Source organism: Pezoporus wallicus, unplaced genomic scaffold (assembly GCF_028554395.1).
Source record: "Pezoporus wallicus isolate ANWC-B61680 ecotype Strahan unplaced genomic scaffold, APGP_CSIRO_Pwel_v1 contig_3267, whole genome shotgun sequence".
Lineage (NCBI taxonomy): Eukaryota > Metazoa > Chordata > Aves > Psittaciformes > Psittacidae > Pezoporus > Pezoporus wallicus.
In genome coordinates, this window is record NW_026642849.1 from 793,551 (window position 1) to 818,909 (window position 25,359).

General features: G+C 40.0%; 1 protein-coding gene across 30 annotated transcripts in view; it reads left to right on the forward strand.

Annotated features, from left to right (window-relative positions):
- The window catches only part of NRXN1 (neurexin 1), a 677,900-nt gene that overhangs the window by 647,253 nt on the left and 5,288 nt on the right, over window positions 1-25,359 (forward strand). For 18 of the 30 annotated variants that reach the window (XM_057432404.1, XM_057432403.1, XM_057432416.1 and 15 more), the window contains one exon: window positions 12,274-12,361. In XM_057432404.1, the coding sequence (XP_057288387.1) occupies window positions 12,274-12,361 (88 nt within the window). The remainder of the gene's footprint in view (window positions 1-12,273; window positions 12,362-25,359) is intronic. The other 12 variants (XM_057432405.1, XM_057432417.1, XM_057432410.1 and 9 more) reach the window with 1 other exon arrangement.

Below are 25,359 nucleotides of genomic sequence, written 5' to 3' on the forward strand. Positions count from 1 at the left end.
TTCAGATACTTCCTTAATGGTTTGGGCTTTCAGTTTTAAACAATATCACAAAAAGTGATGGGCCAAATACACAACTGAAGTGTGAACGTTTTGTTTCTCTGGAACTATATAGCTTTACACCAGCTGGCATTCGATATGTTGTTATTAATCTGTACCAGCGTGTTATTAAAGATGGCATAGAATTGTGCAGGCACAAGGCATGTGTGAACTCGAGCAGACTGGAGCTCTGGCATCCCATAATTGTTGGGTGTTTGTTCCTTTTCACACTTTAACTTTTCCAAGTCGAATGTTTTGCATGTGGTTTTCCCAGTTGCTTTGAAAACAAACAGCAGAAACGTATTCCACTCTGCATTATCAGACTGATGCCCTGAAGCGTACAGCTGGCACAGCTGGAGCTTGTGGATCCACCTTGCAGATCTCTGAGGCTGAGATAACAGTGATTAGTGGGAGACTTACATTTGTGTCTTTCAAGATGATGGATCTTCATGGACCAGGCATCTGCAGAGAAGTTAAAATCTTTGCTAGAGCTCTTAGCAGAGAACTGCTGACAGCGGGTGGAAAGCCGAAATGTTGGTGTCTGTTCTGATGGTTAGAAACCTCTAATTTTTCCTGTCAGTGGCTGGGCAGCATCCTTTGTCCTTAGCCCAAGCCTTCACATTGTTCTTTTTAGTTCTCCATGTGCCACTTTGCTGATTTACTTTAACTCTTTATCCCCCCATCTTCTCTTCTCTTTGTGATCCCCCTCAGCCTTCACAGTAACCACAGTGTTTCATTTCTCTTCCCAAATCCTTCAGCAACTTACCTCAGTTACCTTTCACACATTTCACATGTGGGTTTAAGCACTAGGGTAGGAGCTAGCACCTAGGAGAAGTATGTTACAGGTCCCACTGTTATGGGTCCAACAAAGAGCAATTGCAAAGAACTGAAGATGCACAGAATCACAGAATCAATCAGTTTGGAAAAGAATGTCAAGATCATCCAGTCCAACCATTTCTCCAGCACTGCTAAGGCCACCACTAACCCACGTCACTAAGGGCCTCACCTACACGGTTTGTGAACACTTCCAGGGATAGTGAATCCAGCACTGCCCAAATGAAAATGCCTATCAATGGCGGCCAGGAGGAGGATGGTGAGGCAGGTTGAAAAGTTCATGTTTCAGCTTTCTGCACCATTATACCAGGCCTCTCTGTGCACTAATATTAGTACTCTTGGAGAATGTTTCTATTTAACATGGGTTGGTAGCAATGCTAGGAAAAAAATTGAGGACCACTTTGGCTTTGAGCTTACACTTGAATCTCATGAGTTTAACTAGTAAAGGATATAAATAGAGTGACTGACAAGCCTCTATTCACAGGACAGGTGTTTCTAAAAGCACCTCTGATGTCTGACACAGCTGGTTAGAAGAATAGACTCATCACAGAATAGTTTGTGTTTGAAGGGACCTTAAAAGGCTCATCTAGTTCTAACCCCCTGCCACAGGCAGGGCCACCTTGTGACGAGGATGCTCAAAGCCCCATTTGTACGTTCTCTGCTTTCTATTTTTCAGTAAAATATTTTCATGATTACTTAAGAAAACTGAAGCTTGGAAACAGTTAATGGTGCACAGGTTCTGGAAGGGTAAATGGTGTTCTCTGGAGCACATGTCAGACCCTCAGCAATCACCTAGAACATCTCCCAGGCATGCAAAGCATTGCTGCTTTCCAGTAGCACATTTTCTTGCCTGAATTTTGAGTGCCCTTTGTTAAAGAGTTATAAAATAAAGGTATTAATATCAAACCCAAATACCCCTGTGACAAATGGACCCTTTCAGAAACTACCTAATTACGTGTATCTCCAAAGCAGGAGCTTTAATGGAACTGTTACTTTAATTGAAAGGCAGTTAGGCATTGTCTCCTTCCAGTGCATGTGTTGCTAACCCTTGTTAGTAATAACAATTTGCACTTGCAGAGTGAAGCTCTGTAGGACATTCCTTGGACCTGCAAAACTAGTAGGTTAGTTCCTCAGTACTTCTCGTGGTCCTACCAATGTTGTCTGAGTTTTTACATTAAAATATTAAGGTAAGGAAATGTGGCAGTTTTTTAGTAGTGGAACTAACTGCTTAATATTTGAATAGGCCATATTTCAAAGACAAGTTTGTGAGAAACCATCTTACATTTTCCTGTCCCTGCTTTGAGTAAATCTGTGTAAGCTGGTGATAACTGAGTGATAAAATGTGATGAAGGAGCTGGTATCTAGGGGGGAACAATGTGCCCTCTTAGCCCCTTGAAAATTTAAATTGAGTCTTTATTGTAAAAGTCAAGGAAGGGAAGAGTTGGCAGTGGAGCTGGTGCTCATCATTCCTTCAGGAGAGGAAAACCAGGGCTGGGAGAGGGATACCAGCAGATGCTTACCTGCTCTCACTTAAACTAATTCACCTTGAGATAAGACATGTTCCAATCACAGAATGGTTAGAGTTGGAAGGGATCTTAAAGATCAAAATGAACTTGAATAACTTGGTATGGGTAAGTCAGTGTTAAATAGAAGATCCCATGTTTTCTCTTTATTGCCTCTCTTTCTCCCTTGTCTCTCCCTGGGGCAGGATGAGATGGCTGGTTTACCTAAATGGCTAAAAAGCAGCCTGATGGTTGATGTAGTTTTCTACATTCCTTCTAAAATGATTATATTGCGCTCTGTGGTCTGAAACAACACAGGAAAGCTTTTCCAGCCTGAAAATACAGTGAGGGAGAACACAGGCTGCTTGTTAGTTGCAGGAAGTGCTTCATGCAAGGGGTTTTCTTGCCTTCCTCTCTTTCAAGACCAGCAATAAAATTCCCCTGGATATCAGTGGAGGAAGATATTCTTGCGTGGCACAATGCAACAGTCAGGGATACTCATAGTAAGTAAAAATAGCAATACTGGGATGGTATTAAAAAAGATGGAAGTGGAGTTCAAGACAAGTGCCCTTCTAAATTTGCTGTATAAGGGGATTTTCAGAACTAAATGAATCATAGAATCATAGAATTCCAGGTTGGAAGGGGACCTCAAGGATCAGCTGATCCCTATTTTCAGTGTTGTATGGTATATCATTTGTCATCTTTTTAATAATCAGAAAGATTTCAAGTCTCCCAGGGAGGTTGTGAATACTCCATCCCTGGCAGTGTTCAAGGCCAGGTTGGACAAAACCTTGGGTGACATGGTCTAGTGTGAGGTGTCCCTGCCCGTGGCAGGGGGGTTGGAACTGGATGTTCTTAAGGTCCTTTCCAGCCCTAACTATTCTGTGATTCTATGATCCAACATTTCTTGCCAAAAATATGGTGTAGCCAAGATGGCCCAGAACCCTGAGCAGCCAAGTCCTAAAAGTGTCCAGCATTGGTTCCAGTCTGTTCTCCAACTTTATTAAGTTTTCCTAAAAATGGTCTTAAATCATGTGATTAAGCTATAAAATAAGAAACAGCCTGTGTTACCAGCTCACTGGTCAATTAAAAGCAACCCGAGCAAAATCTCACAGTCGTTTTGGGGTTTTAATAATGCTGTGCCTGGGTTTTCTGAGATTAATACAAATGCAGAAGGTCTCATACTGCAAAAATTCAGCAGTCTCTGTACATGTGATTGGTAATGCAGGAATATAAATTAAATGGTTTGCTATCACTGTTCTGACGTTGCAGTTTTAATAAAAACAGTCTCTGGGTTAAAAAGAAAAAGAACCTGCGCAAGTCTCCACTGTGTCTTGTGAGTTCAGAATTAATGGAGACCAAAACGTTTACCTCAGCAAAAGGGATGGCTAAAAATAAAATTATAGCAGAAAATACAAGCGTAATGCCCAGAAACATTTCTCTCATACTTAGAGGCAAAATCATTTTCTTGCCTAGGAGGAAAGAACAGGATTGCGTTTCATCGGTCACATTCCGTTCCATATATTTTAGGCTGAGTGCAAGCGTAAAAACAAAACAAAAATCATGCTGTATTTTTGTTGTTCGTGTTCTGTAATGAAGTATGGTGTTTATGAGAGAAGAACGTGGATGTTCTGAAGAGAATCTCAGAAAAAGCACAAATGACTTTTAAAGAGTTCACAGGTTACCCCTCCCTTGTTTTCAACCTATTTTAGTTATCTGGGGGGGGGAAAGTGTTAAAAAGGTACGCTGAAAGAGTCACAGCACAGCTTCTCTGGATCAGTATCATCTGTGACAGAAGAAGTTGTAATTGCAGAATGAAAATTACCCCAAAAAATTGTTTCTGGAAGCAGAAATGTTACACCACTGTGAATCTAAAAGTTAGATGAGAGAGAAATAATGTGATGATTAATTCATTCTTCATCCAAGCCATGACAGCTTTAACAAATGGCACAGTATAAATAATATACTAGGCATTAGGCAATTAGGTGCCAGTGATTTCTTTGCTGGCATATCAATATCTACTTTCTATGTATGTTAGAATAGAACCATAGAATGGGTTGGGTTGGAAAGGATTTTAAGATCATCTGGTTCCCACCCTCTGCCACAGCAGGGACACCTTCCACTAGGCCAGGTTGCTCCAAGCCCCATCCAGCCTGGCCTTGAACACTGCCAGGGATGGACCATGTTGTACTATTTTGAGGAAGGAACTCAAATGCTGGTCCATTCCTCTGGCATTTCAGAACAAATTTAGGTCTTTCTCAGTGCCAAATGTGCATGATGCTGACGTGACTCCTCATGCAGCACATGCCATTGGGTTTTTCTGACATGGGCAGGCCTTGGAAGGAAGGGTGTGAGAGATGAACAGTTCACCCTCCATTGCAGCCAGCATGGTTTTGAAGCATTAGTCTAATGTTCATGGTAAACATCAGTAGTTCCCTTTATAAATACCAAACCCTGTGCTATATCTTAAACCTCCTTCCTCCTGCCAGGAACTGAGAAATGGTAACTGCCATCCTTGATACTCTCTCACTGTGTGTTTGCTGCTTGCTCTGCCTCCAAGAACCACGCCTAGTGTGGGATCAGCTTGTTTCAAGAAGGGAAGTCCAAAATAGCCCTGGCTGTACACAGTGAGTGTGGTGTTACATATCTCCTTGCAAGGCCTTGAAATAAGGAAGAGTTGCCAGTTGGAAATACATTGATGGAGATGGATGTGTTTCGTCAGTTGCCAACAAGGGAAGGAAATGGGGAGGAGAATATTTCCAGAGAGCAGCTCCCAAGAAGTTTTACAAGAGGACAAAAAAAAGTGATATTCATGGATAAAATGAACACAGGAATTGGTTTTGGCCTACATCTGTGAAACTAGCATTATTTATCTGGTGCGGGAGGTAAAGGACATGACCTGATTAGGAAAAGATTTGGTTTATTTCCTTATTTTTAATTAGTAATGCATTTACTCTTGAAGATGAAGGCAGAGTGCTGCTGGCTAGCTGTCCAGGTAAGAAGCTGTAGCTTTGCCAGCATGTGGATTTTCTCAGCTTTGCTTCTGGTTTTTTCCGGATGAGACAAATGGCTCTAAGACTTTGACCTGAGTAATTAGCTTCAAATCTGGAGCTTAAAGGAAAGCCATGCAGTTTTGTTGACATTATTTTACTATAAATCCTTTTCTCAAATATATTTCTACTACTTGTAGTAATTTTGCCCATGAGAATTTAGATGTTTGGGAGGAGAAGGAGGGGAGCTGGACAAGTAATACAAATGTTGTTCTGCATGGAAATAGTACTGTGGATTTTAAGGCTGTTACAGGGAAAGATAGAATTTGTGTAGTTTATGTGGAGAGGTGGAGGCCAGAACTGAGATTATTCTGCTTTGCTGTGTGGGGTGCCTGTCTTCCCATCACTGCTGAGATCTGGGGACAGAGGCTAGAGGTGGCCTGCAGGGTACTGAGGCATCATCTTGAGCTTTTTACTGGCACCTCAGAGTATAATTTCTTACTGTGTTTGGTTGTTATGTACTAAAGGTTTCTTTTTAAAATCTTCTTCTCTGAGCCCAGTGTCAAACACTGACTGATTCAAGAAATAACATGATGGTACTAATTAGCTGAGAGCCAGTTTTGAGGCAGTGTTTCAATTTTCAGTTACTGTATTTTCACATTACAGGGTAATAATATGTCAGCAGTTAATAAATATTGTCTATGTGCTTGAAATATTAGCATCTTAGTATCTATGCCCAGCAATAACAGTTTTCAGTAGGATGGAGATGATAAAATGCTTTTTGTTTGTGGGTGGACGAGCAGTAATTGATGCACATGTACTTGCTTGACCTATGGCAGGTTAAATACAACTTCAGAGGCAGTTGTCCAAGCAGCATGTCATCTAGAGCTGATATTCCTGCTAGATCACTATAGCATCTTTCTCAGCAAAGTGCCTCATGCAACGGGAGGTTATTAACAGCTGGAAGAAGCTAGGTGAAGAGTACAGCTGGTTAATGTGACATATTTGAGTTTCTTTCTACGACTGTCTCTATAACCAGTCAGAGAGATCTGTTTCACACACAGAAAATTGAATATAAATGAGAGTCCTGGCTAGAAAATTGTGCAGTTCATCCTGTCCCCCAAAATGAAATTTGATTTTTTCCACATGAACTCCTCTGTGATTTTTCATGCTCTGTTGGTTACTGCCAGCATTCCCATTGGTTTAGGTTACTTTATTCCTCCCTTTAAAAGACAAATGGTTGTGGGAGAGGAATATATGCGAGGGATTGGGTTTTGGGAAAATCCCTCCCTGCCTCAGAAGTTGATGTGTCCAGTGCAAAAGTACAAACTGACTGCTCTAAGCTCCCTTCTGTGAGCATGGCATGAGCAGCATTTTTAAAGCAAGGTTTGCCACAGCTAATGAAGAAGATAGTAGTGTGTACCTGCTGTTTTTCCAAACCCTTTGTTTGTACCATGGCTCTGGCTATATCTCCTTCTGCTAAACTGAAGCAGCCCTCTGTGTTTAAATAGCAGTTGTAGCTGATTCTTTCTGAACTAAGGGGCAAGTATTTGAATACGCTTGTTATTTTTTCAGGAGGATGAATGAAGTAATCCAAGCAGAGATGATAACCAAACATTTCAGAAAAGGGAAGAGTAGAATTGGAGGCTTAATTTCCTAGTCTTCAATTTGAACATATGTTTTCAGACATCCACTTGCTAACATTCATTAAATTCTTACCCATTAATCTTCACATAATCATATCTGTTGATACCACTTCCCTTGTATCCTGGCCATCCCCCTGTACCACCTCATTGCCTTTGCTCAAGTGACCTTACCATGAATTTCACACTTTCTTTGTTACATCCCCTCTCAACACAACCATGCTCCATCCTCCTGTGACTTAACCATCAGGCTTGTAGTGCTGCCTGCCTCTTCCTGCGTCGTCCCTGTCCGGACAGGGTTTTAAATACACTGAGTTTCCTCGGAGAGCCTCCAGGCACCATCTGTTCCCAGCATCTCCTTGGCTAGTCTTGGGATCCTGACTGGCTTTTCTCTGCCTTCTGTCTTCCTGACCTTCCTTCCTGCTGTCTTAGAGCATCATTTTGGAGAATTCACTAGATCAGAGCCTATGTAACCACTAGTGCTTAGCAGCAGCATCCTCATCTGACCCTCCTCACCCTGTGCTTCCCTCTCTCACTCATTTGTTGCATCTGGTCTGAAATCAAACTGTAAGCTCCTCAGAGCAGAGCCTTTTCCCTCCCACTGCCTTTAGCACCAAGCACAACGGTGCCTGGCTGGTATTGTTCAGTGCCAAAGCTCTACAAATAAATGAGAATAGTTTTGATTACACAATTGAAGTTCTCATCTAAAATAATTTAACCTGTAGTGACAAGCGGTTACGCTATTTATAATTCATATAATAATTTAGGACTGTTAGTTTTTAACTGTTGTGTAATTTGGATTTACTTGCAGTTCTCATGGGATAAAGTATTATTGAACAAGAAAGGAATAAATATATTCAGAGTACCTGTAGGGTGCTATGATTTAAAGGAGAGCTGGTGGAATACTACAGGAGAAAACATGTAGGATCCATTATACTGTTAATGAATGCACAGTTCAGATTACTGATCTAATTTTTAGATCATATTTCTCTGGTACCCTCAGGTATAAGAGGCTTCATACAAAAACCCAAATAAGAGGGTATGTCTTTATGCCCAGTCCTGCAAAAACTGAATAATCAAAAAAAAAAGACTCTCCCATATTGTTTATTCATTTGCAATTATTATTTTTAATGACATAGCATTCAAAGAGCACTGTTAGAAAGGTACAACCGTAATCGGTGCCACCAGTTTTTTACCCATGGTAGTAACCTTTGAGGCAGCTTGATATTTATCCATAGCTACAGACTGTCACTGTGTTTCAGCCATGACTAGAGCATCATTTTTTGATCTGGCCAGGAGCTTTCTTGAAATGGTCACCATTTCCTTCCTCGGGCAAGGTGGCAGATTGGTGATATTTTAAACTCTGTCTTGGCTAAGAGACAAATCCTAAAGTCTTTATTTTTGCAAGCAGACCTGACTGATGTAAGCAAGGGTTGTATCCTTGAATAGCTGTTGGGAATGACATGATGCAGTGACTTCTAGCTTTACAAAATGTGATTATTTTTAGGTCTATTTTTTATATGGCACATTAATTGTAAGCTTTTTCAACCATCCTTCTGAAATGCGAACAGATGTCCAGCTTTTTAAGATGCCACATATTACAGTGGGCTGCATTTTAAGTCGTACAACCACATCTGCAGAATGAATCGGAAAAGCTCTGAAAATAAACAGAGAAAAGAAGATGCAATCAAAAGAAATTCTGCCTGGCCTTCCAGGTTGTACATCTGCTATTTTAATATCCCCTTTTTTAATCTGTTATAACTAGAGTATCGCTACTTAAATGAATTTGAACAACTCACCCAAGAGACACTCTAATCCGATCATGTATTAGGATGATACCAGTTGGATATTATCCTATTAGGCTCTCTCTGTAAATAAGGGATTTTCCACTGACTTTTAAATCTTTGATTAATGAGAATGCTCGAAGCAGTGTCCTGTAAATTAGCCATAGTGCTAGCAACAATTGCAATTCACTTAGGAGAACTGATTCGGTTTAAATCTTCCCATCCAAATTAAAAAGCATGAGGAAAAGACAATGTGCAGTCAGTAAAACGTATTACTCTATCTTGCATTATTTATCTGTACCCCATGGCTGTCTGAGATCCTTTCGTCTAAAATCCTGCTCTCCATTGAGGTAAATTCCTGTCAGTCCAAATTCTTTGGGAGAAAGAACTCCGGTAGCTGGCCCATAGTATTCCTGTAATTTATGTATTCTTCATATTCTCTAGAGTTGTAGCTAATTCTTAATCCTTTTTTAAATTGTGTTAAGCAGTCCAGTGTCTTTCATTTTAGCTTGGTCATTGCCATCTCATTTGCCTTTCACAGCTCCTTTGCCTTTTTTCTGATTAAAATATGTATGAGTAGAGGGAAAGAGATATTTGGAGTTAGAGAAAGGGGGGAATAAGGGGAGGTTGTGACACATCTGTTAATTATTCATCCTTAAACTGGAAGTCTTCCTGACATATTTTTCACATCATCTTACAGCTTCCCCTCCTATTCAGATACTGATACTTGATTTATTGCTTGCCACAAGATTAGTTTCATAGCTAGTGTTCACTTTGAAACATACATTATTTCCTTTAATACTCTCAGACGTTAATGAGGTATTTCTTGATGTGCTATATTCACATTTATTTAAGATAACTTTTCATTTCCATACCCATAATATACTTGCACTTTTATCAGTCAAGAACATCCCTTTGTTCTTGTAGAAGTGTGAATACTCTTTGCATAGATTGGAATTAGTGTCACTTTACAAACGACAGTTTTGACGCTCCCTCTTATAAGTGCCTGAGCAAAGTATCCCTCATACGTTAGGGTACTTAAAGTATGATTTTCCCATAGTTATTTTCTGGTAATTTTGAATGCCCTGCAAACTGCACAAAAGTAGAGTTACTTAAAGCAACCTCTGACCATGCTATCCTGTATCGAGAATAATCATGGACACTGCAGTAATTGTATAACTCTAACTGATCCTTTCACCTCAGTTTGCTCCAGGGTCGTTCATCCGCGCTTGTACCAAAGCATCCTTTAAAAAATTCCTGTTAGACCAGGAGATCTCACAGACTGTCATTTGTTGCTATGACTATTACGTATGCATGTGATCCTCTCTGTTAAATGGTATTTGTGTACAGTTCTTCAGTGATCAGCTGGTAAAGGCTCACACTTCTGGCTGCAAGTCATAAAAGTCAAGTCTTCTCCAGTGTTATGGGCAGAAGGAAAAATAGGACACTGTGGTTTTACTGAGTACATTGAAACTATTTGGGAGATGCATGATACCCTTTTTTATACTTATTAGTTGTGGGCTTTACAGTATAGAGTTAGTTTTTTCTGTGTGCAGGCTTTATTGGTTACCTGGTTACTTCTTTTTTCTTTATACTGTAGGAAAAACCGAGGTGATTTCCACAAAGAGACTAAGATACTGATTTTCAAGCTTAAATGGTTGTATTCTGGAGCAAAGAAAATGGGTATTAGAAATTCAAGAGGATGTTTGCAGCTGGCTTTCGTTACAACTCTGTTCTTCTATATGGCAGATAGAACAGACAACTTGAGCACCTTTTCTTGGTATTTTTAACTCTGATTGCAAACCTGCCAGCTAATTTTGGCATCATTACAGACTTATAGAGCAGTTTCCCCCAGCTATAATTTTTTTTCTGCTCTAAGGAAAGATAATTTTTGTGATTATGACATCAGACTATGACAGAACGTAGCTGTTGTCTATAGCCTTTTTGGTTACCTTCTGCAAGTTACTTCATTCTCTGATGCCTCAGTCTTCTACCTGTAAAATATTATTATAATAGGCTTTTCTTTGTTCTGCCTCACGTATTAATGAATGTGTCCCTGTATCATTTTCCTACTTCACACAAGTGCTGAAAGCATGTGTTCATTAATATTCTTGAAGCATGACAAAGTAAAGCTTATTACTGTAAGCTTTGCTTTAAAACTTCAGTTAGAGCAATACTGACAAACAACATTGGGTAGGCTTTGGCTCTACCGCACAGAAAAAAGTGTTTTACATATTCAGACTTAAACTGATGAAGGAAAAATGTGATGTATTTCCTCCTCTGTACTCATGGAGGAACAAAATTAAAAATAACATTTCATATACACCTAAATGGGTTGGACCTCCTCACTGGCATATGTATCATGCACGAATCCAAGAACAGTTTTTTCCCGGCTACTCATCTTTCAGTTGCAGCCTTTTTGTTCCCTCCGTGTATTTCCTTCAGTGAGGTGAACAGAAGCTTGAAATGGACAGTTATGAAATGGCTTGCCTATAGGAAAAGCTTCTTCCTAACTTCATTAGTAATTGCTTGAGGAATGACCATGAACATGACAGTTTATATTTCTCTGCTATTATTTCCCTTAATAACTGTGGGTATTCACATCACATTTCCAAATGACTGTTCTCAGGGGTGGCTTGAACAGAAGGTATTCCATTTGGTGGGGTACAGATTGATTGCCTCAGTGTTTCACTGAATATCTCCTTGTTCTTGCACTGTAAGAAACCATAGAGAGGAATCCCCAGTTTATTTTCTTTATGGCATGTTGTATCATTCATCCCCTGGTTTATCTCTTTTGTCTTGATTTATTTGATTTCTTTACACAAAGAGCTGTCCAAGCTCATTTGGACAGATGTTCCTAGAACCCCTTGGACCTAAACACAGCACTCGGGCAAGACTTCTTATTTAGGAAAATCAGATGATACTTTCTAACACTGCATATATTTATTACTGTTTTCTTGCCTTGAATTTCTTTTCATTAAATAGTTTTCAGCTCAATGAGATATTTGCTTCTTTTCCCTTTTTTTAGCTCTACATCTGAGAAAGCAAATGCAATTACTGGAGAAAACCTCACTTTATTTCTGACAGTTTTAGCAGCTGCAGGCAGCTCAGTATTTTGAGGGGTTTTTTTTTAATGCTCTCAGAGTTTTCATCAGTATCATAGCAGAGATATTAGAGATAAAGAGGAAAGATCAGCAGCCCCAGTGTACATAATCTATCCTTCTACCTTCTTACTACAAGAAAATATTAAAATGCTTAAGTGTCTGCACTGGATATCTAATATAGTTCTCCTGAAAGCTGACAAGTGTGAATTGAAAAGCAAAGCCCATTAATATGGAGCTGGAGAGTGTCACTGGGGCATTACATACGAAATCTGGAATGTTCTGGGCTTTGCATATATCTGAGCAATAAAAGAACTGCCAGGGAGAATCTTACATGTTCATTCAATTAAAATATATCCATTTGACTTTTATTTTCTTTGCAGACCACAGATGACATCCTGGTGGCCTCAGCTGAATGTCCTAGTGATGATGAGGACATCGATCCCTGTGAGCCAAGCTCAGGTGGGTTAGGTTAGTCAACTTTTTTATTACTTTTATTTCATATTTGCATGCTTCAGTCCCCCAGAGTCCCATCTAGCAAGACAGGCCTTTCTTAGATAGCAGGGAGAAGTCAAATTAGGGTCTTTCTGCATGTGGCAATGTCAGCAGAGAAGGAGAGTTTGCTCTGTTTTTCAAAGACAGTGGGTGGGAGTACATCAGTAGTCATGATCTAAGCAAGGTTATAGCTTGACCCAGCACCAGGGGCTGGACTGGGAGGGGCATTCTAGGGCTCCTGCAACTGTGTTGTGATAAAGAAGGGACAGCTTCATCTGGGAGAAAGATACGATTCATCATAGAATCACAGAATCACCTTGGTTGGAAAAGACTTCTAAGATCATCAGGTCCAACTTGATCATCACACGTGTGCTCCAGGCCCTTCACCAGCTCTGCTGCCCTTCTCTGGATGGGCTCCAGCACCTCCATATCTCTCCTGTAGTGAGAGGCCCAGAACTGAGCACAGGATTTGAGATGCGGCCTCACCAGTGCCAGTATAGGGATTGTTTGTGCCTTAAGTATTTCCCAACAAATAAGACAAAAGTACCATATTTCAAATGTCATATAATGACATAGAGGTCACTTTGAATTATAGACATAAACTGCAACAGTCTCAAATTTCAATTTTTTTAATCTTTTATTGTTTTCCAAGCCAAGACTGCTCAGATTATGTGTTTTAGTTCTGATGAGAGATGAAACATTTTGACATTCTAGTATTTTCCGTGGAACAAAATCTCTGTGGCGTTTCATGTCTTCACTACTCCCACTGCATAATGGAGATTTGATACTAATTTTTCTCTGTGATATAATGTCCTAGTTACCTGTATATTCAATGAAATGCTATACAACTTTCTAAAACTCCGGATGTTTATCACAGATGTAAAAGAAATGCAAAACTCTGTAATAGCAATCTGAAGAAATACGTTCCTGTATAACCTTTAAAAGAATCCCAGATAATCCCATGGATTACCCCTGCTTTCTTTGCTGGCTTGGGTTAGCTTTCACCTTTTCTGAGCAAACAGTTTGTGGCACCATGTATCTCTCAGTTTTTCTTCATTTTCTTGAGTTCTATGCTATTGGTAGTACACCTGCTGTCAGTTGTTTTAAGTCATCTGGTAATCTTCAGTACTTTCAGTAATACCTGATAGTAAAAGAATTAAGATCAGTCTGTTGTGCAGTAACATCTGTAGTTCAAGTGCAGATCTCTGAATTCTGAGAAGAAATTTGAGGCTAGTATATTAATGCCAATCACAACTAAGAGCCATCTTAGTACAGCAGCCAAACCTGGGGCAGGAGATGTATCTACATAACCTTAAGAGAGATGAAACTTTGCTTCAAGTATAGATGCATGGTTCCTTTTTCAAGTCACACAGCCTAATATACACATGCAAAAATTATTTATTTACATTAAATAAAAACAGAGACATTTATGACTTGTCTCAGTGTTTGATGGACCTGCAGGGTGGCATTTGAGCTCTTCCAGAAGCCAGGGCATTTATAGATTTGATGGGGTTGGTTTCTTTTGCTTTCCAGTAAGAGGATTTCAGATCGTTTTTCAAAATGCCATGAGATGGAATGACCATTCCTAAAACTGAGCAGCAGCAGGTACACCCACACCCACCTTACACGTTCCTGTATCTCTTGAGAAAGACATTTCACTTGCAGAAGTCCCACACATCATGATCAAAATATTTAAGAATTGTGATAATTCATTTTTTGAAGTCTGAAAATGAATTTCCAGGATATATTTTTCTGCTTTTTCCTTCTCATTTTCAACTTTGTGAGTTTTAACAAGACTGTCTTGTCCAGTGTGAGTCAGTGCAGTAGCTCGCATGGTTCTGAGCTCATTTATGCCAATTGCTTCCATAATTTAGTTAACTTGGGCAGTGCTGTTCAGTAGATAAATTGGCATTTATCTACTGTATATGTAGATAATTTTACTTTATTTCATAAGGCAATTTAAAGCAATGCATTAGCTCACAGAATAGTTTGGGTTGGAAGAGACCTTCAAAGGTCATCTAGTCTGACCCCCTACAATGAGCAAGGACATCTTCAACTAGGTTGGATTAGTTATGTAGCACTAAAACATTTCCCACACCCTGTGAGAATGCAGCTCTTGTATTAGAAATGTTTTTGTGTTGTCTCAGTCTTACCGCTTGCCTAAAGCTAGTGAAATTCCAGAATAATTCTTCCCTGAGGATGTTTTCAACTTCACCTCTGGGGCTGCAGGGTTCAGTAGTCCTGGAGCCATGCAGTCATGTAGCTGGTAGGGGCAGGAATGGGGGCGGGGTGAAATGAGGCTTTCTGACAGGTGGCCATTTCTGTCCAAACTATGGTCCAGAAGAGGAATGTGGATGCTATTCTTCCTGCAGAACACTGCCATTAGCTTTACAACCTGGTCTTTAGCTTTCCTGGTGTATTTTATCATACACTCAGCTATGCTGCTTGTTTTCCTTTGAGAATGGTTTCATTTCTTGGATCCCAACTGCAGTTGCTTTTTAACAAAAGTACAGATTGGCACAGGACTTACTTAAGTTCTTCATAATCCCAATTGCCTGAATCGCTTTATCCATCATTCTACACATCAAAATGTCACTTGTCCTCCCACTCTCAGCTCTTAAAAGCTATTAATTTATCTTGCTCTTCATTGGCCTTGTTCTTCTCTCATGTGAAACAACATGAGCCAAAGGGGGGGTTACTGAAGTCATAACTTCTAGCATGTCTGTCTCTCTGTAAACTGGTTTAGTCAGAGTCACTTGGTCTTATGAATAAGCTTTTTCCATTAATAGTTCAGTAGGCAGTGCTCCATCCCAGTAATACTGCAGTCTCCATGTCCTAAGGTAGGCTGGAACTTACGGGAGAGAACTCATATGATATTACTGGCAGTGACAGATTAATCATTTTGTTTTCATTTGGGATAAGAGCTACAAAAGGATACATCCCTTCATTTAAATACTTCCCATGGTTCAGTTCAGCTTTTTCCCCTTAACCAGAGTTGCTTCTCTACAGCTACTCAACACCCGCACTAATGCTGGTGAAGCTTGTGTTTCCTAGCAGGTACTTCTAGGAGGCAGAATATATGATGATTAGGACCACGTTATTATTGTTTTCACTTGAGAGGCCATAGTCTTTTCGGTTTTCTCAATCCTGATAGATTTCTTCTTTTGCTGCCTACTGATCAGTCAGCAAAGAGATCCACCCCAGCACAAGAGGTGATGCTCTCAGAGCTCTCAGGTCAACATTTTTCTAGCAGGAATACATTTAAGTGATGGCCAGAGCCCATTCAGCTTTATTGACAGAGTCATAGCTCTACATTTCCATGATTTCCCATAATACATCTATTTCTACCAAAGTTCTCAGCTCAAAATGAGAGCCTGTTCAACAAACAGGTTGGATGGGGCTTGGAGCACCTGGTCTAGTGGAAGGTGTCCCTGCCCATGGCAGGGGGTTAGAACCAGATGAGCTTTAAGGTCCCTTCCAACCGAAACCATTCTATGAAATAGTCTGAATACAGTAAACTTCTGTATCACAGAAAATATTATCTAGATTTTACTGATTAGCGAGATTTATGCTTAAAATAGGGCTTCTTTTCTAGGATAAATATGTTTGTAGTGGCTAACAAGGCTTGGTCTGCCACCACCAGCTTTGTTTTCTCTGCACCTGTCTTCTAAATAATAAATGGAAAGATGCAATTTGCAACAAATTTCATATGGGACATAAAACCGTAGACCAGATTAGGAGCTGCTAAGCAGCAATCCCATCAACTTGTCTGGAACATAAAGTCACAAAAAAAGATAATTGCAGATTTCATTGTGGTATACAAACTGCTAAATGTGCCATAATTGGATGAAGTCGTAACAAATTTATTAGCATGCAAAACTTAGTCAACATATTTTGTTTGCATTTTGTTTTGTATAGTAAGGCAGCACATATTGCTTCCACAGTCTCTCCACATTCCCCTCTCCTACTCTAAATACTCAAGACAACACAAAGAGTAATGGCATGTTGAATATGTTCCTGCTCGTTGCAGGGGGTTGGACTAGATGACCTGTTAACATCCTTTCCAACCCAAACTGATCTATGATTCTATGATGATAATTGTAATAATTAAATAGTAATTCATGTTTCCTCAGCTTCATGTCATAGAGGAGATAAAAAAACCTTTCATTCTGGAGACAAGTATGAAAAATGATAGTGGAAACCCTATCCAAACAAACCCTTCTCAAACTCGGGACTCAACAAAGGCTTCAGTTAGAAATTAGGATGTAAACCATTCTTGACAGTCCCAGAAGAAGTGGGATGGGTAGAGGTTTTGGCAGTCTTAAAACCAGGATGGTCACTGGTCTTGGAAGTTTTAGCAGAAGACAACCTTCAAAGCAAAAAAAAGGTCTTGTGGAAACGAACCTTTTTCAGGTTCAAACAAGTGTCCTTTTACAAACAGAAATTCACATGTTGCAACCAAAGAAAATACTTCATCATCTCTGGATCAGCATTTGTCTGGCAGCTCTTGGGTTCCACTTCCCAGGACAGTGTTTGATTGGTATCGGGTCTTGTCCTGTACTTGTTCTGTACGTAAACAGGATAAGAATATTGAGGACAGAGTCCAGTGATGCCTACCATCTGTAGCATTGGTTACCTCTCTTAGCCCTGTTCGTGATTTTGAGGGAGGACTGGGATCAGTTATTTTCCTGCTTTATTAAGTAAGGACCAATAATTAGATTAATAATCACCTTTGAGCATGTGCTACTTTTCCCACATCTTGGTCAGGCTCACTGCATCACAGAAAACCAGCTGGAGATGGTCAGACTTCTCCGGAGCCAGTATAGCCAGTGAGAGCAGAGAAGCCACTACTCTTACACATCTTAAGAGTCACTGCTTTGGGGAAGGCTTTGTCCTGTGAGCAGAACAGTATGGTGCTTGCATGCAAACTGCTTCCTGCTGTGTGATAACATGTACTGCATAAATGGAGATGGCTAGGAACCAACCATACCTTCTCAAATTCTTTGTGATGGTTTAGGTTTGGTCCCAGCATTGATACCTTTTGTCCTAATGGCAGAGCTGTGAAATACATACTGCAAATGATTTATGCTTCTTATTAGAAGTTTTGCTCTTCTTTCGCTGCCACAAATTAACTGCACGGTATTCCTGGTGCATCTGGCAGCAAGATAACATTGCAGTGGGAGGTAAAGTGACTCCTATAATTCATACGTCGCTGCAAGTGCCCTGCTTAATGCACTACATGGAATTCATTGTGCAAGGAGCTGAAACAAAGAAAAATAAAATTACAGTTAGTTCATAGGTCTACTGGGTTTGTTATGGTTCGAGCCATAAAGGGAATATTTGTGCCTCAGTTCAATTATCCTGTAGCTCTATATGCATTTCAAGTTCTAGCAAGACTGCTGGTTTGTCTTGAATCAGCCTTTTAAAATGCCTAGCTGAAATACATACAGACGTGTCTGTATGAGCCACTACAGGGTGAAAATTACACTTTATTTACAAACTTTCTAAATGTTAGCACTTACCGTGTCTACACATAACGGAACTGAGAGGCTTCAGATAGAGATTATTTTCCTATAATTGAAGTTAAAATAGTTAAGGTTATCCCCTCTTTTTATAAATCATAAAGCCCCCCCCCCAAAGCAACAGAAAGCAAATGTTGCCTTTTTCCAAATCATTTTATTGTGAACTGCGCCACTGTTTTGGCGACAGACTGAGCTCTTAGTGACTCTCTCTGTGCATCACAAAGATGGCATTTCTCACGGGGATCGGATCAAAAAAAAAAGAATTTTTTTCCTAAATTATGTAAGAAAATGATGTTTAAAATTATGATTGCTCCACTGTGCCAGCACTGCTTGGCCAGCCCATTGGAGCATGGGAATACTGAGTAGAACTGTAGCTTTCCAGCCAGTCCTAGTGATGTTCATACGTTCCTAGTGTTGGGAGCAGCTGAGAACAATAACGTGCTGAGAAGAAAGGTTTCCTTTCACTCTGACAAATAATTTTTCAATAGTTTAGTCAATTTGGACTCCTCAGATGCATTCGGTGTGATTTTAATGGTAGTGGTGGTGTTCCCACTCTTATACATCCTTTCTTTGTGTAACCTCAACTTCTGTGGGGGATTTAGGACTAACATGAAAAGATTTCAAAGTTTATTTTTTAAGCACACTTTAAGACAAATGCAGCTATTGTTAGCCATGCATGCTTTTTAAGTACCAAACATACGTAATTCAAAGAGAGGTTCAGTGCAGCCTAGAGATAACAGCACAGGCTAAAGCAGTCACACTGATACCAACATACCGAAATGCAGAATATAGGTGAAAAGTGGGGAGCTGGATTTTTTCACACTGGCCCCTGTTTGACTAACATATCACTTCTACACCTGAATAAAAGGACACAATATCCGTGGACATTTTACTGTCCATGATGCAGACAAGCACTGAAAAATCTAGGGAGTTCCACTGAAGTCAGTGGAATATGACGCATAATCATTGTATGTGTTTGTGAATGAGTGGAGTCCCTGGTTTGCTTCTCTCTGCATTCACATCCCAGACTCGTTATCACAGCAGGATCATGTGCTTCAGCTTTGCTTATAAATACCTTCAGAACTGAATCACAAGTGGTGTTTTACATCTTCAAAGTAAAGAAAAATAACAGAGCCTTCTTTCATGGGCCACTCCTTCAGGAGCTGTGAGTAATCATAGAATCATAGAATAGCTAGGGTTGGAAAGGACCCCCCCTGCCATGGGCAGGGACACCTCACACTAAACCATGTCACCCAAGGCTCTGTCCAACCTGGCCTTGAGCATCGCCAGGGATGGAGCATTCACAACTTCCCTGGGCAACCCATTCCACTGCCTCACCACCTTTACAGTAAAGAACTTCTTCCTTACATCCAATCTAAACCTCCCCTGTTTAAGTTTTAACCCATTACCCCTTGTCCTATCACTACAGTCCCTAATGAAGAGTCCATCCCCAGCATCCCTGTAGCCATCCATTTTCCTTGAATTATTGTTTGTAAAATGAGTTTCACATATTGTGAATAAAATACTGTTTACAAAATGAGTAAATTTGGCTTAATGGCTTTAGGCTGACAGAGAGGAGATTCAAGTTAGACATTAGGAAGAAATTCTCCCCTTTGAGGGTGGTGAGGCCCTGGCACAGGGTGCCCAGAGAAGCTGTGGCTGCCCCATCCCTGGCAGTGTTCAAGGCCAGGTTGGATGGGGCTTGGAGCAACCTGGTCTAGTGGAAGGTGTCCCTGCCCATGGCAGGGGTTGGAACTGGATGAGCTTTAAGGACCCTTCTAACCCAAACCAGTCTGTGTTCATATACACACACACATTTCTGAACTATCATGAAGGGTATTTGAATGTGTATATTTCAATAGATAAAGTAGTAACATTCATTCATTTAGATACTAATAATCTTTCTCTTCATTTATGTATTTGCTTTCTTCCCTTTCTTTTCCTTCCTTTGTTGCTTGCTTCCTTCCTTCCTTCTTCCTTCCTTCCTTCAGTCCATCTGTCTGTCCATCCATCTTTCATACCAAGTCAGATCTTACCCGTGTTCTGTAAGAAAACCAGCACTGACGTGTCCATTAGGACAGATTACTGCACCCTAAGAGATTAATTTGGTTTTTAGGTTATTCTGCAAACATTAGATTTACTGAAACCAATTAAGTAAAGCCAAATCAAAATTATGTGGACTCTTAAAACATATTCCACGAGTGGATTTCACACACTGACATTGGTTGAAAAATGCAGAAAATAAGTAAATTAGTAATAATAAAACTGAGGTTTTTGGAATCAGTTGAGTAATTTGCTGCCTTGAATGAGGCTTTTTTACTGGTTAAATAAGGAATTTTGGAAGGGCAGGGAATCTGCTTGCACAATGGTGAAGTAAATAGCTGACTGAATCTGGAACAGGTTCCCTTAATTTTCATGGCAGTATGCTTAAAAATCCTATGTTAAAGGGTGTAATCCTAAAAATGGGTCTTTTGAATCAAGCGTACACTTAGAATCCAGACTGTACATAGATTACTGGCGTAAATAAATGAGTTGTTCTACTTTGAAATTAGACAATGTGCTATTTGGTGCCTTGATTAATGCAAGCCCACTGTGTTCCTTGAGCTGCACTTCATTCTGGTTTGAACTGCTACATCTAGTGCATATATTTTCTTGCTTACTGTAATGCAATACTAAAACTATTTCTTGTCACTTTGTAATGCATATGCATTGAATTTCCTCTTTTTGTGGTAAAAACCCCATGTTTTCTTCAGGACTGTTTATCATCCTTATTTTTATGGACATGGTAGAAGACAGACAATACTTTGTAAAGGTATGAAAACGTTTATAGGCGAAATACAGGCCTGAATTTACATTATATTGCTCAACTTCTATGCCAAGGCTTTGTGAGACCAAATCTGAACAATGTGATGTTAAATCAGGTCCTTAAAATTCTATAGGATTCTATGTATCTCCAGATTCAGTCAGCTATTTAGTTGACCACTGTGCAAGCAAATCCTCTCTGCCTCTCCAAAATTCCTTATTTAATCAGTCAAAAGCCTCACTCAAGGCAGCAAATTACTTAACTGTGTCTGAAAACCTCAGTTTTACAATTACTAATTTACTTACCTTCTGCATTTTTCAACCACTGGCAGTGGTTTGCTTTAACCTCTGCTACTGTTTGGAGGAAGGACCAGACAGAAGGATGGAAATCTGAGGCAGCCACCTCAAATACAGTTATAAGAGGTGGGAAGCTGGCTGCACTGCATGCAGGACACAGGGCAGAGGCCAGCGCTTTGTCTCTTGGAATTATATGACACAAAGCACTGTTTCTTCCAGCAGTCTTCAGCAGCTCAGTTTTCATTCATTCAAACAGGGGAGTTAGAGGTGTGCAAAAAAACTTCTGCTTCTACCTAAGCATCTGCAACACCCAATAGTTCAATTAAAATGGTGTTACAAAGTAGTTGGTGTATGCTGGCTGCAGTATATATCAACTAATATACCCACTTAAATCAACTAATGACCATGTTGGTAGTGAACAGGGTTGCTCCCCCCACCGCCACACAAAGGAGATAAGGACAAATAGTAAACTTCTTGCTGGTGTATTCTAGTGATTAGTACAGTGTGAATTTTCATTACCTCTTGCATAACTAGTACTAAAACCATTGCTGCTAACTTTCAGCTGCTTGCTACCGCCCAATTTAAACCATGGTGGAAATACTGGAGTTTTTTCAGTGCGTGACTAGTCATTTGACAGCCTGTAAAGTGGCAGTGGAAAGCTGACAAGTTTGAGAACTAGGTATTCTCCAAGGATATTGCTCATAAATGGAAGCAGGGAAAATTCAAGGCACAAATAACCTATAATGAATGAGGATGCATGTACCTGAAATAGTCTAACCTTAGGCTATGTCCTCCTGACTATATAAAGACCTGAATTAAACCTTGTTCTGCTGTGTTGACATGCTATTCTGGTCCATTGGTTTCAAAACCAGCACTTCCCCTGAGGTTAGGAGCTGTGGTCTAGATTTGGGACTTCCTTTAAATATGAGCTGGTATAAACAGTTGATTCTGATATCTAGATACAGCACATGTTGTGAACATACCCTTTGAAAAGTTACAGAAAAGGGATAAATGAAAGGAAAGATGAAAGCAGCGAGAACATAATAATAATATTCAAAAATAAGACAAAGCTTTATGGATATCTCAGACTTTTTTCCTGGTTCTAACATCAGAGACACCAGGATTCTGTTACAGAGTATGAGAGAAGCAAAGAAAAACAGGGCAGTCTTAATAATTTTGTTATGATGAGAAAAAAAAAAACATTAATCACATCAAGTGTAACTTATATAAATCCTAAAGTACACTAATTTTTCTCTTCCACCCCCTGTGAAGCATATATGGTCTTGGCTCTAATACAATTCAGGCTGAGTGTAACTAACTGTAGCTGCAAGCTGTAGTTGAGCCTTTTTTAGTGGGTGTAGTTTGGTATTAGTAGTGGTCACATATCCAGGGTGTGTGCATCTGTATTCTGTGTATCTTGAAAGCCTGGCCCCTTCTTTTCCTGGGCACATTATTGACTTTGTCAGTAATGGATCTGACTTGATGACAGTATTTAGAGCAACGTGAATGCAGTGTGCTTTCAGCTCCAGCATTCGAGTCATATATATAACGTCTGAGGCACAGACATTTATCTCTTCATGTTGTAGCTGCTCAGTGAAGGAAGACAGTCAGGGAATCACCCGCTGTTGCAAAGATGAATGTGGGTGTCTACACCTCCAGCTTATTTCATGAGTAAGAATCATTTTTTGCTCTGCAGGCCAAAACACCAGATTCCTCATTCTCCACAAATACATTTTGGTTTTCTCTTGCAGAAAACTGGTTCCTAGATTAGGTGGTTTGGGGTTTTTTGGTTTTTTTTTGGTTAAAATTAGATTATAATGATAAAAATAGCAAGCAATAAACCTTGGTCCTGCAAAGCTCAGTGGCAAAACTTTTGCCAAGTTCAGTGGGGTCCAAAATGTCACTGTCACTAAGTTTTTCATACAATGAAGCCAGTCTTATAGTTAGCTGCCACCAAAAATTTATGTTTTCAGTGTCCCTCCCCTTTTCTTGCCGTAACACTGGTGTTCATCTGAGTCTTCAGGGAGCTAGAGCTGCAGGCAACTGAGCAAAAGATACTGGTTTAGTTGTCTGAACTGGTTCCTAATGATTAGAGCAGCTTAGCTCTAGCTTGAAGACATGCTATCAATAGTGTAATATTTGTGGTTTGCCATTCTTATGCTGTCGTATTGGCCAAAGCATTTAATCTTTTTCCCAGTTAGGATTACTTCAGTTTAAAATCTAGACTACCCACTGACTCTGCTGATCAGTCAAAAGTTCTGAAGCAAAGTAACAAATTACCAGCAATTTCCCAGAACATGCACAAAACTGGGATAAATTACTTCATAGTATCATGGAATGGTTTGGGTTGGAAGAGTCCTTAAAGCTCATCCACTTCCAATCCCCTGGCCCAGGTGCCACGGACACCTTCCACTAATCCAGGTTGCTCCAAGCCCGATCCATCCTGGCTTTGAGCACTGCCAGGGATGGGGCAGCCACAGCTTCTCTGGGCACCACCCTCATAGTAAAAATTCCTTTGTAATAAATTACTTCATGCAGAAAAGAAAGAAGCAGAGGTGCAAAGGTGAATGAATGACAAATGTAGAAGCGGGGAGAGGTAGGACAGCTGAACAGGTAAAAGGAGAAAGGATCCATATTCAGAGGAATATAACTGAAAATGTGAAAAATATACTGATAAAAAGGATAAGAGCACAGTGATGAAGACTGCTAAAAACATTAAGGGATATATTGGTTTACATTTCCCATTTGGGCTAAAATTAAATTTAGTTTTGTGGAAATTGTTTTCACAAAAGCTTCTCATTAAACTGTGTGAAATACTCCCCTCAACTCTGCAGAGCATGTTAACTTACAGAACCCATTGATTTGATACGCTCTATCAATTGGCACTGTGTTACCAACTGACCTATATCTCCCGCTAGATTTGTGTTGGCATTTTAAACAAGATTGAGTCACCAACCCTTCCACCTCTCAATCACAGGAGAAGAAAAATGTTACTTGCAAAACCGGCAGTCCTAAGGAGTTGGTAGGATTTGCAAATGATTTGAAGTCAATATATGGCAGATGATTGCTCTTGGAAACAAGCACTCTATTCTGTGCAGAGACAACGTCTAGCTTCTTAGCAAAACAACCGTTCTAGCTGTGGATGGTGTTTCACTGAGAGGCTATTTTTATGACTGGCTACGTTAGTTAACATTCCTTTAGAAGTATTTTAATGCATTCTAGCTTTCCTTCTGAGAACCTCTGAAATTTCAATTTATAGGAGGTAAAGAACAGATAATTTTCTCTTAAACACATTTGAAATGAAGCACCGGCACAGGTTGCCCAGAGAAGCTGTGGCTGTCCCATCCCTGGCAGTGTTCAAGGCTAGGTTGGACAGGCTCAGCTCCCATTCTCTTTGAATCATGATGACATTATGATCGTGGAGCATAGGGTGTGTGTTTGGCAATGCAGTTAGTTTTGTGGTAGTTCATCCACATGGATTAGATCATGGGTTTGGATATAGACTGTTACAAGTCTAATGAAAGTTTGTCACTGAGCTGTAGGTGCTGCATGTGGAACCACGTCATGCTCCTTCCCTCCCATGGCAGCTCAGTCATTGCTGGACGTCCCCTGGGGAGACAGTTCTTGCCTCCCCTCGAAAGCCACTTGAGGCCAGTTAGGAAAGAAATAGGCTGAGATACCCCTGTGTTCAGACCCAGGTGGGTCTGAGTTTAGCCTCTTGCACAGGTTGACAGAAGATCCTCATCCTGGTTTTTCAGTTGGGCTGCATCTATGCCACCTGTTTAGCAGAGGAAGCACTGAGATTTGGTTTTCAGACATATTCATTGTAATGAGACACTGAAATTGCAGTGAACTCAGAAACCAGTTCACCAGAATCCAACAAAGCTACAGAAAGTCAACCACAAACAGGTCTAAAATGATAGCATACAGAGTGAAAATTAATATGTCCTGTAAATAATTGCCTTTATGCCTCATTGCAAATGCAGTAGTTAAACATTCTTGTCTTAAGAGTAATTTCCTATTCACAGTTTGTGGGAAGTCATAAATGTAAAGAAAACAGGTTTGGGGTCCTTTTGTTGGGTTTTTTGTTTTGTTTTTAAGTCTGCTAATTTCAATTCACAAACACCATGGGAGCCTGCAATTCCAATTTTCTTCTCACAGTATTAATGAAAACTGGGCACTGCAAACAGTCAGATTTTACCCTCTACATTTTAAACCACTTAGAAATACAGTCAAGAATAATAACTTTCTAATCCATTATTACACAATGTAAAACTGTGCTCAGTTGCTGTTATTTCATGCAAAGTTTTTCATAAGTGCTAGAAGAGGGTTTTAAAAATCAGTCTCTTCTAA